At 52.4% G+C, this 16,101-nt stretch overlaps 1 protein-coding gene across 1 annotated transcript in view; it reads left to right on the forward strand.

Moving 5' to 3' along the window:
• Positions 1-16,101, forward strand: part of MYO18B (myosin XVIIIB) — a 135,859-nt gene that overhangs the window by 10,659 nt on the left and 109,099 nt on the right. Inside the window, 11 exon segments of the mRNA XM_031057455.1 lie at positions 350-494; positions 4,478-4,642; positions 6,450-6,540; positions 7,949-8,141; positions 8,781-8,861; positions 9,794-9,941; positions 10,074-10,233; positions 11,277-11,460; positions 12,507-12,699; positions 13,255-13,364; positions 14,919-14,984. Of these exon segments, the coding sequence (XP_030913315.1) occupies positions 350-494; positions 4,478-4,642; positions 6,450-6,540; positions 7,949-8,141; positions 8,781-8,861; positions 9,794-9,941; positions 10,074-10,233; positions 11,277-11,460; positions 12,507-12,699; positions 13,255-13,364; positions 14,919-14,984 (1,536 nt within the window).

The raw sequence follows: 16,101 nt of genomic DNA on the forward strand, positions 1-16,101 counted from the left end.
TCAGAAGGCTGGCAAAGAAGAGGAACAAATAATAAAATCTTGTGACTGACCAGAGTTCAGACACAGCTGGCTGTGATTGGTCATCAAGTAGAAACAATTCACATGCTGGGTAAACAGTTCTCCAAATCACATCCCAAAGTAGCAAAACATGGAGAAGCTGAAGCTTCCCATCTTCCCAGGAGAAAAGATCCTGGCAAAAGGATTTTTCAGAAAATACGTCTGTCCCACCTGCTGGTGGCTTCTCCACTTGCTCCAAATTTTCTGAGGTGCCCTGATAGTTTCCCTGTCCCTTCTGTCGGGCTTGGTGCCCAGCAGAGGCAGTGACACCCCTGGCTCTGTCCCCCTGCAGCCTGAGGACAAGCAGAGAGCCTCGATGGCCTTCTCCCAGCTCCGGGCTGCCATGGGCACGCTGGGCATCACCGCGGAGGAGCAGGCGGCCGTGTGGCGTGTCCTGGCTGGAATCTACCACCTGGGAGCTGCTGGAGCCTGCAAAGGTGAGGGCAATGCTGCCTCTGCTTCCCTCACACCTCGTATCTGGGCTCGAGAGGGGAGGGAGTGTGTCCTGGCAGGGATCAGTGCTTGGTGATGATGCTCATCCCAAGGCTGCTCTGCTTTTTGGTGGCTTCAAGTTCTTCCTTGCTCTTCCTGCATGGTGGGAGGTGGGATGCTGGTGGCCTCCCTGCTTCTGGAGCAGCTCTGTCCTGGCCACATGTGGACAGGGCAGGGGCTGCTGGGTGTTGTGGTATTTTCGGGGCCCCCAGATGAAGGGGGGAAATGATAAATCTGACTCCATGTTCTTAGAAGGGTAATTTATTATTTTGTGTTATTATATTATATAAAATAATGCTATACTAAAACTATACTAAAAATAGAGAAAGGATACAGACAGAAGGCTAAAAGATAATAATGACAAACTCCTGATTCCTTCAAGAGTCCCGACACAGCCTGACCGTGATTGGTCATTCAGTTAAAACAATTCATACATTGGATAAACAATCTCCACCCACATTCCAAAGCAGCAAAACACAGGAGAAGCAAATGAGATTATATTGTTTTCCTTTTTCCACATTCCAAAGCAGCAAAACGCAGGAGAAGCAAATGAGATTATATTGTTTTCCTTTTTCCACATTCCAAAGCAGCAAAACACAGGAGAAGCAAATGAGATTATATTGTTTTCCTTTTAATCTGAGGCTTCTCAGCTTCCCAGGAGAAGAATCCTGGGCAAAGAGGATTTTTCAGAAAATGTGATGGTGACAGGGTGTCACCTCATGCCAGCTCCTTGGGAAGCACTGGGGTGGGTGAGTCCTTTGTTGGCACGTTGTCCCCAATGACACCATGAAGGGACAGCTCCAGGTAGCACTAATTTCACTAATTCCATCATCTCTTGAGTGTCTACCGCAGTAACTGAATTATAATAGGCTGAGTCTGGATGAAGATTGTATTTATAGAGACTTTGTTAATAGAGATGGGCAGAAATTGCCTTATTCCTTACAAGTGATTTTAGGACATGCTCTAACCCATTTCAGAGGCAGCCACATTGATTTACACCCTTCAATTTATGAGGGCTGCATAAAGGCTGCCATGAACTATGGAGCAGACATTTATAAATGTCTCTGCAACATGTCATAACACATCTTATGGTAATTTATGCCATTAATCATTTATTAATTATTTTAAAAGGATAGATGCTGTCACGACTTACAGTGAGTTCTCTTTTCTCCTTTTTTCTGGTGTTTCTTTCCTCATCTCCATCTACCTTAATGCCCTTCCAGCTTTTATCCATGACCCTATGCTCTCAGGTTGATGAGTGTCAGAAGGCTTTTGGCCGAAAATTTAGAAAGTCTTTCGGCCCTGTGGGTTTTCAGAAGAGCAGATTTTGGAGACGTGTCTCATTTTGGGAGTGCCCAGCTCAATGGCAGGTGGAGGGGTGGTCACGAGGAGCTTTGCTTTGCTCAGACTTCCTGCACATTCTGTCCTCAGTAAATCAGCCTGGGAGGGAATGGAATGCTGTGCCCAACAAATGCTGCTCCGGTCTCTGAGCAGGAGCAGGAATTGGAGTAGCAGACCCGGGCAGAGCTCTGAGCACTCTCTGGTGTGGGATTAACAAGCAGATCATGTCTCAGTGTTGCTCACTCTGGTATCGATTCCCCCACCGTGTGTCAACAAAAGGGGAGAAATGAAAGGAAATATGGATAAAAAATGGATCAAAGCCGGGTGGAGCAAAAGTCTCAGTGGGGGCGACGACTCTTTTAATGTGGTTAAACCTGTCTCCTGATAGCCATCTCTTCCCTTCCCCTTTCGTGCCCTTTGATGTTGTGTATTCCAAATCCTCTCCTTGAAATCTCGCCGAAGGGAGCCTCAGCACTGCTTTTCCAGGGCATTCAGCAGCTCAGCCAGGCACCTCCTCCCTCCCCATCCCCATCCCCAGCCCTGGCACGTGTTAAACGAGTCCCAGTGTGGGCTAAAGGCACCTTTCTCTCCTCACCCATTCAGTTTGTGCAGGAATAAACCAGGAGGGGACAGCACCACCTCTCCCTGGCTGGGGGTGGAAAATGCATTTGCAGCCACAAAAAACGCTGAGAAGAAAAGGCTGAATTTCAAAAGCTCCTTCTGCTCCATCCCAGCTGCCTTTGAAACGTATTAGAGCAGCTCTTTTATTAGGAGAGCAGCCTGGCAGCTGGAGGCCAGCAGGGCACCCCGGGCACCATTCACCTGAGTGCTCCAGTCCCTTTGTGGGCTGCAGAAAATCCCCTGGTTTAATTTATTTGCTGTCCCTGTAAGCAGAAGGGAGGTTTGGGGCGCAGCGGGGGCGGCGTTCAGCTCGCTCTCACGCTGTCCTTTTGCTGCCTGACATCAGAATATCACAATATCACAACACCAGAATAAGGCTTTGTGGCTCCCAGCTCCCTGTGGGCTCCCCAGCACGCACCTGGAATGGAGCTGGCTGCCATTCCAGCCCTCCTGGTGCTGCCACAGCTGTGTCAGGAGTCGCTCCAAAGCCCCTGCAAATCCACCCTCCAGAGCTCCTCTGGATGGAGGAAAACCACAGGGCAGGAGGGCTGGAACCTTCTGCTCAGGTGGGGACACTGAGCTGCCCCAAACCCTGCAGAGGTCAGGGATAGCAGGGCAGCAGGAGGGACAGGAGAACTGAGACAGCCAGGGGGGAATTTTGGGGTTAGTGAGAGCACCAGCAATAGCCCAGGGTGAGTGCTTGAGCTGCTGTGGCCCAGGGGGTCCTGCACACACCCACCCCTGTGGCATCATGGCCTAGGAACCCAGGAAATTGGGCATTGAGCAGTTTGGAAATGGGCTGGGGCTGCAGCAAGAGAGGCTGAGCTGTCCCCGTGAGTGCTGAACCCGTGTTTTCCTCCTGCCTCTCTTAAATATTGCCTGGGCCAAAGTAATTCCCTTCAGGTGTTAAAGTCAGCGAGTTTTCCATGGTCACATCACACTCAGGAGAGCCATGTGGAGCTGCTGGTTATAGCTCATGGAGGCTAAAATGGTGCCTGGGGGTGCCAGGGCCGAGCGGACCCTCTTGTTTGTCCCAGGGATGCTGGAGTGGGCAGTGTGGGATTATGGAATGTGCAGTGTGGGGTTCTGGAATGGTCCATGTGGGATCCCAGCCAGGTCTGTGCAGCCCCCCCAGCCCTTCCAGCTCCCTGGCAGGCAGAGCTTTTGTGTCTGACAGGAATCAGCGTCCGTCCAGCCAGCTCAGACAAGAACAAGTGGAAACAGAATAAATCAAAGCCTGGAGTGTTGAGGCAATTCCCCTGCCTGCTCCAGCACAGCCCTTGATGTTGGAGTCCTCCAGTCAGCAATGAAATACTGGGGAAGGATCAAAGGGGCAGGGAGAAGGGGCTGGATTCATGAAGCACCCCCAGCCCTCCAGCCCTGCTTTGTGCATCCTCTCAGCCAGGAGTGGTTCCCCCGGAGCTTTCCAGGATATGGCTACCTCTCATTCTCCATCCCACACCCTCTCCCTGCCACCAGCCTCCAGCTGTGTTTTAATTTTAGCTGTGAGCTCCTCATCCAGCACCCAAAAGTGCCACCCTGAGGTCTCTGGGTGATTTTGGCTGCTCCTATTTTTGCTCATCCCTCTGTGTTTCTTAGCTGTGCTGCCCGGCTGCCTCCACAGCACCTTTCTGCTCTGGATTTGTAAAAGGATTAATCCCTTCCCTATTGATTTAAATCATTAAGCTGGGATCGTTATCACCGGCTGTGAGCCATGTCTGCTCCAGGGGAGGAACTGCTGCTCCCGCCTGCAGGGACAGCAAACACTGCTGGGACCCTGAAAGGTGATCCCGGATTTCGAGGGATTGCTTCCTAATCCCATCAGCTCCCACCAGCACATCTGCTGCTCTGCTCTGTTGTAACACTGATGTCCTGTGGTTCGCCTGGTTCTCTTTGGACCATTTTGATTTTGGGGGTGCGCGAGGGGGCGATTTGGTGATGCTGAGCCCCCCGTGCCCCTCCCCAGTGGGCAGGAAGCAGTTCCTGAGGTTCGAGAGCGCCAGCCGCGCTGCCGAGGTGCTGGGCTGCGACGTGGAGGAGCTCGGCAGCGCCGTCTTCAAGCATCACCTGAGGCACATCCTGGCGCAGGTGACAGCGCGGGGCCGGCCCCAGGCAGAGGAGAGCCCGCCAGGTACCGCCATCCCCATCCCTTGGATTTGCGGAATTAGGAGGTTACAATTTAAAACTGTAACGCGGGTGTGGTTTATTGCAGCTGGGATGCATGGGTGCGGTTTATTCCAGCTGGGAGCATGGGTGTGGTGTATTGCAGCTGGGATGCATGGGTGCGGTTTATTCCAGCTGGGAGCATGGGTGTGGTGTATTGCAGCTGGGATGCATGGGTGCGGTTTATTCCAGCTGGGAGCATGGGTGTGGTGTATTGCAGCTGGGATGCATGGGTGCGGTTTATTCCAGCTGGGAGCATGGGTGTGGTGTATTGCAGCTGGGATGCATGGGTGCGGTTTATTCCAGCTGGGAGCATGGGTGTGGTGTATTGCAGCTGGGATGCATGGGTGCGGTTTATTCCAGCTGGGAGCATGGGTGTGGTGTATTGCAGCTGGGATGCATGGGGGGTGTTTCCACCAAAATTTCTCAGACAGGTTTTGAGTTTAAACACACATTGAGCCCCCCAAGCCCACACCTCCCTGCCTGCCCATTCACCACACAGAGTTTTTGGCGCTGCCTCACCTCCTGGTGGTCCTGGGTGGGTGTTTTTGATGAAGTAACATCATCTTCATCAATGTTCACTGCTTGACCTTTTCTTCTGGGCAGGCCTAGTGGAGGTTTGGCTTTCTCTCAGGCCAGAACCAGGAGCCTGGTTCTTGCTGGCTCTTTCAGTGAAAGGTTCTGCTTTATGGGTTTCAACAGTACCTGTATCTTGCTTTACTGAGTTATCTTTATGGCCTTTACCTAGCAACTAAATTCCTATGTTTTCTGTTACAAGTTGTCTCTACCTAGCAAGTTATGTTCCTGTTAGAAACTGTGTTCTGCGATTTGCATATTTGTTAAATAAGCTATATATTATTATATATTTCTCTCTATCTATAGATATATTATATTATATTACATTACATTACATTATATTATATTTAATAATATATAAAATATATTTTATAAATAGATTTTATTTATATAAATTTCTGTTTTCCTCCACCCACCTAAATACATTACATGCTTCCAAAATTTAGCATTTTCATACGCATATATGTTTCCCATATCACTTTTCCCCTTTGTTTCTGGGGGAGAGGGAATGGTGAGGCAAATTGTCCTGTTTTTCTCAGGCTGAGAGGCCCAGGTAGGTCTTAAAATTAATAAAATCATTAACTGTGCAGTGTCACGTTGCTGCCCTCAGCTCTCCAGCTGCCCCTGCCTGACCCTCCTTAGGGACAGGTGAAATGAGATTAATTCAGATAAATGATGTGGCTTAAATGCTGTGAGAGCTCTGCCTAGAAAAAGGGGGGAAAACCCCAAACCCCACAAATTAGCTGGTGTTGTGCTCCCAGCACCTGTGTCCTGCAAGGAGATCCGGATCGGGGATTGTGCTGCTGAGCCACCAGAAACCTGAAATTATTGTATGGCTCTGATTCATGGAGCATGTGTGAGGTGGGAGGGTGAGATATTGCCTGGATTTCAGGTCAGCCTTCCCACGCTCCTTAAATGTTGGACTTGATGATCTTGGAGGTCTTTTCCAACCTTGATGATTCCATGGTAGCAGCGGAATTCCAGCTGGGCTCTGCAAGTCATCCTGATAAAAGCAAGATCCTGAGGAGGAGAATTTTGACATGGCAATAGCTGTATTCCTTAAATCCACGAGAGCTGAAGGCAGGCCGGGGGATGTGCTGTGGAGCTGTGTGGGTTCTCTTGCACCACAACCCAGGGAATCCCAGATCCCACCTGGCTGGAAATAAACATGTTTCCTGCTCTTCCCTTCGCTGTGCCAGGGCCGAAGATGACGGGAGTGGAGTGCGTGGAGGGAATGGCCTCGGGGCTCTACGAGGAGCTCTTTGCTGCTGTGGTCTCGCTCATCAACAGGTACCAAAGAGCTGCTGGGAGCTGGGGCTGGGGGTGGCAGCCCCTTCCCCAGGAGCAGGGAGCATGTGTGATTGGCATCAACTCTATTGATTCAGAAGGCTGAACAATTGCTTTATTAAAACTATACTATATTATGTTGTCACAGACATGTTTTATGAAAAATCCTTTTGTTAGGATCTTTTCTCCTGAGAAGCTGAGAGGCCTCAGGAACAGAATGTAAACAATGGTTATCTGCTGCTGTGGAATGCAACAGGTGCATCTGTGATTGGTCTCATGTGGTTGTTTCTAATTAATGGCTAATCACAGTCCAGCTGTCTCTGACTCTGGTCAGTCACAAGATTTTATTATCATTCTTTTCCTTTCTATTCCTTGCTAGTCTTCTGATGAAATACTTTCTTCTATTCTTTTAGTATAGTTCTAATATATAATTTTCTTTTAATATAATATATATCATAAAATAATAAATCAGCCTTCTGAAACATGGAGTCAAGATTCTCATCTCTTCCCTTGTCCTGGGACCCCTGTGAACACCACCACATTATATTAATATTATAATTATACTGAAGAAATACTATATAGGAGTGTGCCCCCTGTTAATGGAGTGACAAAACCATCATTTGTCCCTCAAAAAGGAAAGAAGCCCAGAAGTTTCTCTCTCTCCTCGATTAGGTAAAAAAGCCACCTGATAGGCCTAGGGCACTTCACCTCAGACTTAAAAATAACTGATTAGACAATAGCCAAAAAGGCCCCCCTGAGCAATTTACTAGAAAAAGAAGTGAACAAAGAAACTAATCGCTTTTGTGAGGTGTTTTACCAAGAGCAAGGACCTCCTGCACCTGGCTCTGTTTTTCTCTGTTTGTTATTTTGCCTTTTATTAAACCTTTTTGTTTCCAAAACTACAACAGAAGCCATCCTGCTGATTTTTATGCCTCCAAAGGTAGCTGAGCTATCTCGAGTGTGTTATAGACCTCCAAAAGCTTATAAGACCTAGCTCAAAAAAACTACTATAACAATCCTATACTATACTATACTAAAGATACATACTAAAGAAAATCTCGTGACTGTCTCCAGACACTTAGGTACAGTTTTGACTCAACTGGCCAAGGAAACAAAACAGCTTTCATCAGTGTTTTATTAATCAAATTATTTTAGGTAAATAATTTTCTTAGCACATTAGGTAAATAATTTTCTCAACATGTTTTACATGTGTAAAAATAATAGGAGTAGAGAATAGAGATAAGAATTGGGTTTTTTTCTTCTCTCTGTGCTTCCCCAGAAAAAATATCTTTGGGAAGCTGGCATTTGGGACTGCAGTGTCCTGTGCTCCTGTGGCACTGTGAGGGCTCAGCTGGTTGGAATCTGCTGCCATTTGTGGGTAAATCCTGGTGCTGTGTGTGGCTCTCCCCAGGTCCTTCTCCTCCCAGCACCTCTCCATGGGCTCCATCTCCGTGGTGGACACCCCTGGCTTCCAGAGCCCGCGGCAGCAGCGGCGCGAGCGAGCGGCCACCTTCGAGGAGCTGTGCCACAACTACGTCCAGGAGAGGCTGCAGGGGCTCTTCTATGAGAAAACCTTCCTGTGGGAGATGGAGAGGTACAGAGAGGTGAGGAGCAGGGCTGGAAGCAGCTCCCAGCACCTGGGAGTGCCTTTGTGCCCCAGGGTCCTGCTGTGGTGTGAGTGAATAACTCAGGGGCTTTGCTGGGAGGGCTGCAGCAGGGCTGGGGGAGCCTCCTTCTCCACCCCCTGCCTCAATTCTGAATCCTCTTGGCTATTTCTGCTCTCTTGGCATCTTTGTGGAAGCTGCCATGGCAGGGGGGGGGGTTGGAATGAGATGATTTTTCCCAACTCAAATAATTTTTGAATTCTATTAGATGCTTGCTGCAGCTCAGGAGACTTTGTGCCTTCTGTTGGCGCAGCTGACTTTTTCCTCAGGTGATGAATAATAGAGGATAGAAAGGAAAATGATAAATTATTGCAGAAATAAGCTGCTGAGAAACCTACAGGCAGAGATGAACTTATTATAGGCTTGAAGGAGTTACCATAATGCCTCCAGCCCTGGGAAAAGAGCTGAATTCCTATGGTTTAACACAGACATCATTGAGTAGGGATAAATGTGCGCTTCCCTAGTGGTGAAGACTTCCAGATGCTGTCCCACAATTGAAGCAAGCTTTTATATGATGTTTTCCAGGAAAATGTTGAGGTGTCTTTTGACTAAAACAAGCCTTTAAATGATGTTTTCCAGGAAAATGTCGAGGTGTCTTTTGATCTTCCAGAGCGCTCTCCGCTGGCCACGCTGTCCATCATCGACCTGAGCTGCTCCCAGGTACCCTGTCCCCTCTGCATCCTGCAGTGAGGGCTCCAGAGGCAGAGTGGGAGCATCCCAGAGTGACCTGAGGTGTTGCAGGGAGAGGGGACACAGCATCCACCAGGACTTTTTGCTTTTTACAATATAAACACCCTCCCTGACCGAGCTCCGCGCTCCATCACCCCTTCCATCGTGGGGTGATGGGCTCCTCTGGGGCACTGCTGAGGGTGATGTGCAGAGCTGGATCAGGTTGGGGAGGGTCTGCTCTGGGCTGGGGGCACAGCTGGGCAGGGGGAGCAGGGTGGGGGAACAGAGCAGGCTGTGCTGGAGCCCAGAGCCCCCCGTGTCCCCCGGTATTGGAATTAAATACCAATATAGCCGGATAGAACGTGTCTGAGCTCGTCTGGCCCTTGCTGCTTGACCAAGGTGGCAGCTGTGGTGGTTTCACCCCAGAGACACCTTTGGCTGGCTGGATGCTGCAGCTGGGGGCTTGGGACAAGTCCAGGCATGCAGGAGCTCAGGTTTACCTCTGGTGGAGAAGCTTTAAGGTGAGGCAAAGGAAAGGAGTCGGTTCTGATGGAGGGTTTGGATCCAGGGCTTTATTCCGGGCCCACAGGCCTCTGAATGCAGCAACAGCTCCAACAGAACTACCAAACCACGTTGTTGCTGTTCCTTTTAACCCCAGGGAGAGGGGCAGGGTAGGGGTAGGGATCCCACCAACCAGGTCAGGAGGGGGGAGTCTCAGGGGACAAATGACACCTGGATGGCCCAATGTCCCCAGGGCTGAGAGGCATCTTTTGAACTTCGCCAATCACACGACGCCCTTGCTGGAATGCCAAGACTGACAGACAGGGCTCAGGGTGGGGGAAAGGAGAGGTGATTGGCACACCTGGGGAAGGAACCGGGGTAACTGGGACAGGCTGTTGCATCACACCCCAACACCTCGGCAGCCGCAGGTGCTCAAGGGCAGCGCCGGGGCCGCTCGCCGGGGGCTGCTGTGGATCCTGGATGAGGAGGTGCTGGTGCCAGGCTCTGGGGACGGCACTGCCTTCGAGCGCCTCTGCTCCTACTTCGCCACCAAGGCACCCCACCAGGATGGTGAGTTGGGCTCGGCTCGGCTGCCCAGCCTCTGGCATCACTGGGTTTGGGATCTGGGGGAGATGTGGATGATTTAACCCATCACTGGGTTTTTTGTCCTGGGTTGGTCCTGGGGTGCTGTCGCTGCCACAGGTGAGGGGCACCTGCGCAAGTGCGAGCAGACGCTGCACTTCGAGATCTGCCACCAGCTGGGCACGGCCCCCGTGCGCTACGACCTCACGGGCTGGGTCAGCAAGGCCAAGTTCAACCTCTCGGCCCAGAATGCCATCCAGGTGCTGCAGAACTCCACGGTGTAAGTGCCAGGAGGTGCCACAGTGCCCGTGGGAGGGGGTTGGGGGTGCCCCTGGCCTGAGTTCAAACCTGCCCCAGCTCTGGAGACAGAGGGTGGAGTGGGGCATCCCTTGTGTGAGCAGGGGAGAATGGTTCCCACTGCAGAAGGCAGCTTTAGGTGGGATATTGGGGAGAATTTCCTGGCTGTGAGGGTGGTAAAGCCCCGTTCCATCTCTGGAAGTGTCCAAGGCCAGGTTGGACAGGGCTTGGAGCAACCTGGGCTAGTGGGAGGTGTCTCTGCACAAGTCAGAGCTGTGAGGCTTCCCCAGCAGCTGCCCGGGTTTTCCCTCTGCTTTGAGCAGCCTTGCAAACGAAACTGGAATTGAAAGGGAGCTGAAATGCTGCAGGTGTCTGTGCACACAGGGGGATTTTAACCTTCTGCTTGCATGCTCCTGGCTCGTTTGGCTTGGGCTTCAACCCAGGGAAGCTTTAACAGAGCAGAGAACACCTCCATGCTCTGACCAGGGAGCATGGAGAGGGTGCAGGTGTCCCATCACCCTGTTCCACACCTCAGAGCAGCACTGTGATGGTGTTCACAGGGGTCTCATGTTGAGGGAAGAGATGAGGATCTGACTCCATGTTTCAGAAGGCTTGATTTATTATTTTATGATATAGATTACATTAAAACTATACTAAAAGAATAGAAGAAAGGATTTCATCAGAAGGCTAGCTAAGAATAGAATAGGAAAGAATGATAACAAAGGTTTGTGGCTCGGACTCTCTGCCCGAGCCAGCTGGGCTGTGATTGGCCATTAATTAGCAACAACTAACATTGGCCAATCACAGATGCACCTGTTGCATTCCACAGCAGCAGATAACCATTGTTCACATTTTGTTCCTGAGGCCTCTCAGCTTCTCAGGAGGAAAAATCCAAAGGAAAGGATTTTCCATAAAAGATGTCTGTGACACAGCGCCAGTTTGGAATGCGGGGCGCTGGGTGCTGCATCCCTGTGGAAGAAGCCGGGATGCCGACCCGCGGTGTGTGTGCGTGTGTCCATCCCGCAGATCCGCGGTGCGGGAGCTGGTGCGGGCTCGGGCGGGCGCTCCGCTCTGCTGCCCTGCCCTGGCCGGGCTGGAGGGGCGCTCCCAGGCCGCCCTGCACCGCAACGCCTGCCTGAGGAAGACCTTCGCCAGCAGCTTCGCCGCCGTGAGGAAGAGGTCGGTGTGCGCCCAGATCAAGCTGCAGGCGGTGAGTGGCAGCGGCTGCGGGATGGGGGGGTGGTACCCGGGGCGATCTTGGCTTGGATACGGTGCCTTACAGGGGTGTCTGCACCCCCAGCAGGGAGATCCTGCCCCTCCCCGTTGGGGCTGTGGCCACCTGTGGGTGCTGAGCTGCTGGCACTCAGGGAGAGCCCCCTAAATGGAGAGATGAGGCATGGATGGCACACAGATCACACACAGATCACAGATCTCACACAGATCAGACACAGATTACACACAGATCTCACAGAGATCACACAGGTCACACACAGATCACACACAGATCGTGCACAGATCTCACAAAGATTACACACCATTTACACGCAGATCTCAGATCTCACAAACATTGCACACAGATCTCACGAACATTACACACAGACCGCACACAGATCAGACACAGATCATCCACAGATCTCAGATCATACACAATTTACATACAGATCTCGCACGGATCTAGCACGGATCTCGCACGGATCTCGCACGGATCACACACGGATCATGCACAGATCTCACACGGATTACACACAGTTTACACACAGATCACATACAGATTACACCAGCACCTCGCTGCTTTAATCCTCTTAAGTGCTCAGACAGTGGCCAGCCCTGGGCGCTGGGCACGTGCCAGGCTCCTGCTGCTCTCACACCTCATTCAGCGGCCCAACTCTCTCAGGAGATGAGGCTCAGGCTCTGCTGAGTCCCTAACCAGCCCATTTTGGTGTCTTGCCTGCCCCTGGCAAACCCCCTGCCCAGCATCCCTGAACAACAATGATTTTTAATCCTTCCAATCCAAACCATTCCATGATTCTACAAATCCTGGAACATTTTCTGCCCGTCACCTGCACACGTGGCACATCAGGAGGAAGGCTCCTGCTCACCACCCGTGTTCACCCCCTGACTGAGCCTGTTCCCAACACAGAGCCGACCCCTCCACCTGCCCAGACACCCTGCAGGTGGCACAGGGAGCCTTTCCCACTGCCAGCACGTGCTGACCCTTTGTCCCCTCCATGCCCACTGACCTCTGCCACCCTGCAGGATGCCCTCACCAACCTCCTGCGACGCTCCCAGCTGCACTTTGTGCACTGCCTCCTCCCAGGGATGGGCTGGGAAGGGCCGGTCCCTCGGCCCCCAGCGCCACCAGATGCAGCCCCACAGCTGGACGTGGTGGCTCTGAGGACACAGCTGGAGGGGACCCAGCTCCTGGATGCCCTGCGCCTCCACCGTGTCGGTATGTCCAGACCCTGCCTGGCTCGTGCCCATCTCACCTGCAGCTCCCTGCCCCTGCTCAGCCTTTGCTCATCACCTGCTTCTCACCAGCAGGCAAGGAATCCCCCTTCCTTCAGAAATTCCCCGTTCAGAAATTCCTCCTCCATTTTTATCCCTGCTTTTTGCAGGGGTTCTGAGCCCCTCTCCTGCCTGAGCTCTGAGGCTGCAGCTCCAGTGGAGCGTCAGGCTGCACCTGCACTGCCCACAGCCCATGCCATGGGGACAGGGAGCTGTGTCCTGTGTCACACAAGGTGCTGGGGTGCCATCTGGCCACCTCAAACTCATCTGGGTGCCCTCTCCGTGCCCTCACTGCAGGGATTTCCTCTCTCATGGCAGCTCCCCAGGTCCCCTCCACCCCTGCTGCCCTTTGATGTGCACAGGGTGTCCCAGCAGGTCCCCAGTGTGCCAGTGCCAATGCCCCAGCATGGTGCAGCCCCCAACAGCCCCGTGTGCCCCCAGGACATTCAGATCATGCCCTGGGCGTGGTGCAGCCCCCAACAGCCCCGTGTGCCCCCAGGCTATTCGGACAGGCTGCTCCTCACCCAGTTCCGCAGGCGCTTCCAGGTGCTGGCTCCCGAGGTGATGAAGAAGCACAACTCTGCCTACGAGGTGCCAGATGAGAGCAAGGTGTGTGCTGGGCTGGGGGGCTGTGATGATGCCAGAGCTGAGGGGAGGATGTGGGCATTGCTGTGGTCCAGTCCCTCTCCCTGGCTCCCCAAAAACCTGAGGACAAGCCAGGCAACATTCCCAGAAGCCCAAGAGAACAGGGACTGTGGAATCTTTTGAGCACTGGGCATCACCTGCAGCCTGGGGTGACTCCTCACCTCACCCTGTGATGCTGAAAGCCAAAAGAGCTCAGGAGGGAATCTGGACACCTGCCAGTTTTATTTGTTTCCGAGTGAATTTGCAGCAAAACCAGCGCAAAGCCATGCCTGGAATAAGGCTGTGGATGAGCCACCAAGAGCTGAGAGGAGCTGAATTAAAGCTGGGCACGTGCTGTGTTGTGCAAACTGCAGCCAGCATGTGCAAAGGCAGTTAAGACCTCGGGATTTAATAAGACAAGTCTGACAATTGGGAAAGGTCAATATTGCCATGAAGTGCTGTCGGAGGCAGAGGGTGCCTTGTCAGCAGCGTGTAAGCAGGGGATTTGGAAAATCCCATCCTCCCCGGAGCTTGCTGCCACCAGGGTTTGTCAGCTGGGAAATGCTGCCTGGGACACAGCATGAACCTGGCTGCTGGAGCAGGAGAGAGGCTCAGCTGTGAGGGGACAGCAAGAGCTGGCCCCGTGCTTGTGCTGGGATGGGGCTGTCCTGCACAGCCCTGCACCACTCCTGGTCCCAGCAGTGCCACCAGAGCAGGCACAGCCACAGCTCTGCTGCTTCCTCAGCCTGTTTGTGCTCTGTGATCCATATCCCATTCCCTGCTGTGCTCCATCCCCTCCAGCACGGCTGCTGGTGAGGCCAGGGGTGCAACGCTGCTGCTGCTGGGCCCGTGGTGGAATATTCCTTCTGTGGGTTTGTCCTTCGGGGAGGAGATGAGATGATGTTGTGTGGAGTCAGGTGTTAGCAGAGGATTTTTGTTACAGTTTCTGTAGTCCTGGGGCTTTCAAACCACCCATCCATCCAGCGTGGCTCCCCCAGCGGGGTGGCTGGTGTTGCTGCTGTTGTGTTCATGTTCTGGTCCAAAGCTTGGAGTAATTGAGTTCAGGCTTCTCCTTAGGATAATCTGCTCAAATCCCCCAGGAGTTCTGTTCTGTGGGCTCAGGGGAGAACTCAGCCCTTGCCCCTGGTTTTGGCTCCATGGGATGAGCCGTTGGTGAGGTGGGCAGGAGGGGAGCACCGAGTGCAGCTGGACAATGCTGGGACAGGCACTGTCCCCTGTGTCACCTCCTGCCCGTGCACCAAGGCTCTGCCAGAACAGGGATGGCAGCAAAGGGAGGAAAATCTTGCCTGCAGCCGCAAATCTCTGCTCCCCATCCTGCCGAAAGCCTCGAGGGAGGGAGGTCCTTGCACTGGGGCTTGGGACTGGGCTTTGGCAAGGGGAGGAGGAAATGAGGGCAGAGCTGGATGAACCCTCACTGGGTGCCCACGAGGACTGGGGGTCTCTGCACCCCATTTCAGCAGCTCCCAGCAGGGTGTGGGTGCTTCCTGGGCAGTCCCATGATCTGTCCCTTCTCCATAGGCTATCGAGGAGCTGTTCCAGGCACTGGATCTGGAGAAGAAGAGCGTTGCCATAGGACGTACCCAGGTACCACGACTGTGCCCTGCTTCCCTGCTGCTCTGTATGTGTGGGCACAGCCCCATGCCAGGCTCCCCAGCAGCCCCAAGTTCCCCAAATTGGTGACAAAATCTCTCCTCCACTGCTGCATGTGGCACCAGGTGGGCTGGGAAACCGAGACTCGCTAAATATCAGAGCAAAACCTCATAATTCTCATCTGAAAGCAGAACCCAGGGTAAATCCTGTACCTAATTACCAAAATCCAGCCAGCCCCTGCTGGTATTTAAGTCTCTAATTACCATTGATGTCTCCTGGGAGTGAAGGGGGCTTGGGCAGCTCGTGGGTTTGCTGCAGAGCAGGAACTGTCACAGCAACCACATTTGAACTTCAGCGCGATGGTCTGAAAGAAAAATTAATTTCACGTGTGTGCTTGCCTTCAGCTCTGGAGTTTGTAAAGAAAGAATTCACGGAACGGTTCCGTGGAGCCAAATGACTTTCTTTTTATCCTGCACTGTGCAGTTTGTAATTATCTCCTCTCTGGAACGCTCGTTCTTAATCAATAGCACGGTGGCAGCCCCGGTCACATTTTGTTAGGGACGGGTTCGCTTCGCCGTCGCTCTGAGCATTGATTTTGTACCAGCTGTGAAACTCGCAGGGTTGGGGAGTTAATTCAGACATTAATGAGGCAATCGAATGGGTGGTGGAGCAATCATGGCATCAGCTCACGAGAGAGCTGCTTTCCTTGGGGTTGTGCTGTGATTCAATTTGGCATGGCTGAAATGCAGCTCTCCCAGCACAGCCCCGGCCTCGCCCGGGTCACTCAGGTTATTAAAGCTGGGCCGTGCAATGGTTGGGAGCTCCTGATCCTGGATTCCAAGAGCTTCTCCCAGCAGTGACCCAGAGACGTTTCAGACAGTCAGAGATCTATACTGGCCTGGGTCTGATGGCATCAGCAAATTGTGTCATTTCTGAGGTGTTTCTGACCAGTTCAGAGAAAGAAAACAATCTGGTTTATTTTGGTTTTGCTATTGTAAGACATTATTGCTGTTACCTGTGTGCATCTGTGTGTCACCTGTCAGAATCCTCTGTCAGTGGAGGTATCCATCCCATCCATCCATCCCATCCATCCCATCCATCCCATCCATCC

Source organism: Geospiza fortis, unplaced genomic scaffold (genome assembly GCF_000277835.1).
Source record: "Geospiza fortis unplaced genomic scaffold, GeoFor_1.0 scaffold408, whole genome shotgun sequence".
Taxonomy (NCBI): domain Eukaryota; kingdom Metazoa; phylum Chordata; class Aves; order Passeriformes; family Thraupidae; genus Geospiza; species Geospiza fortis.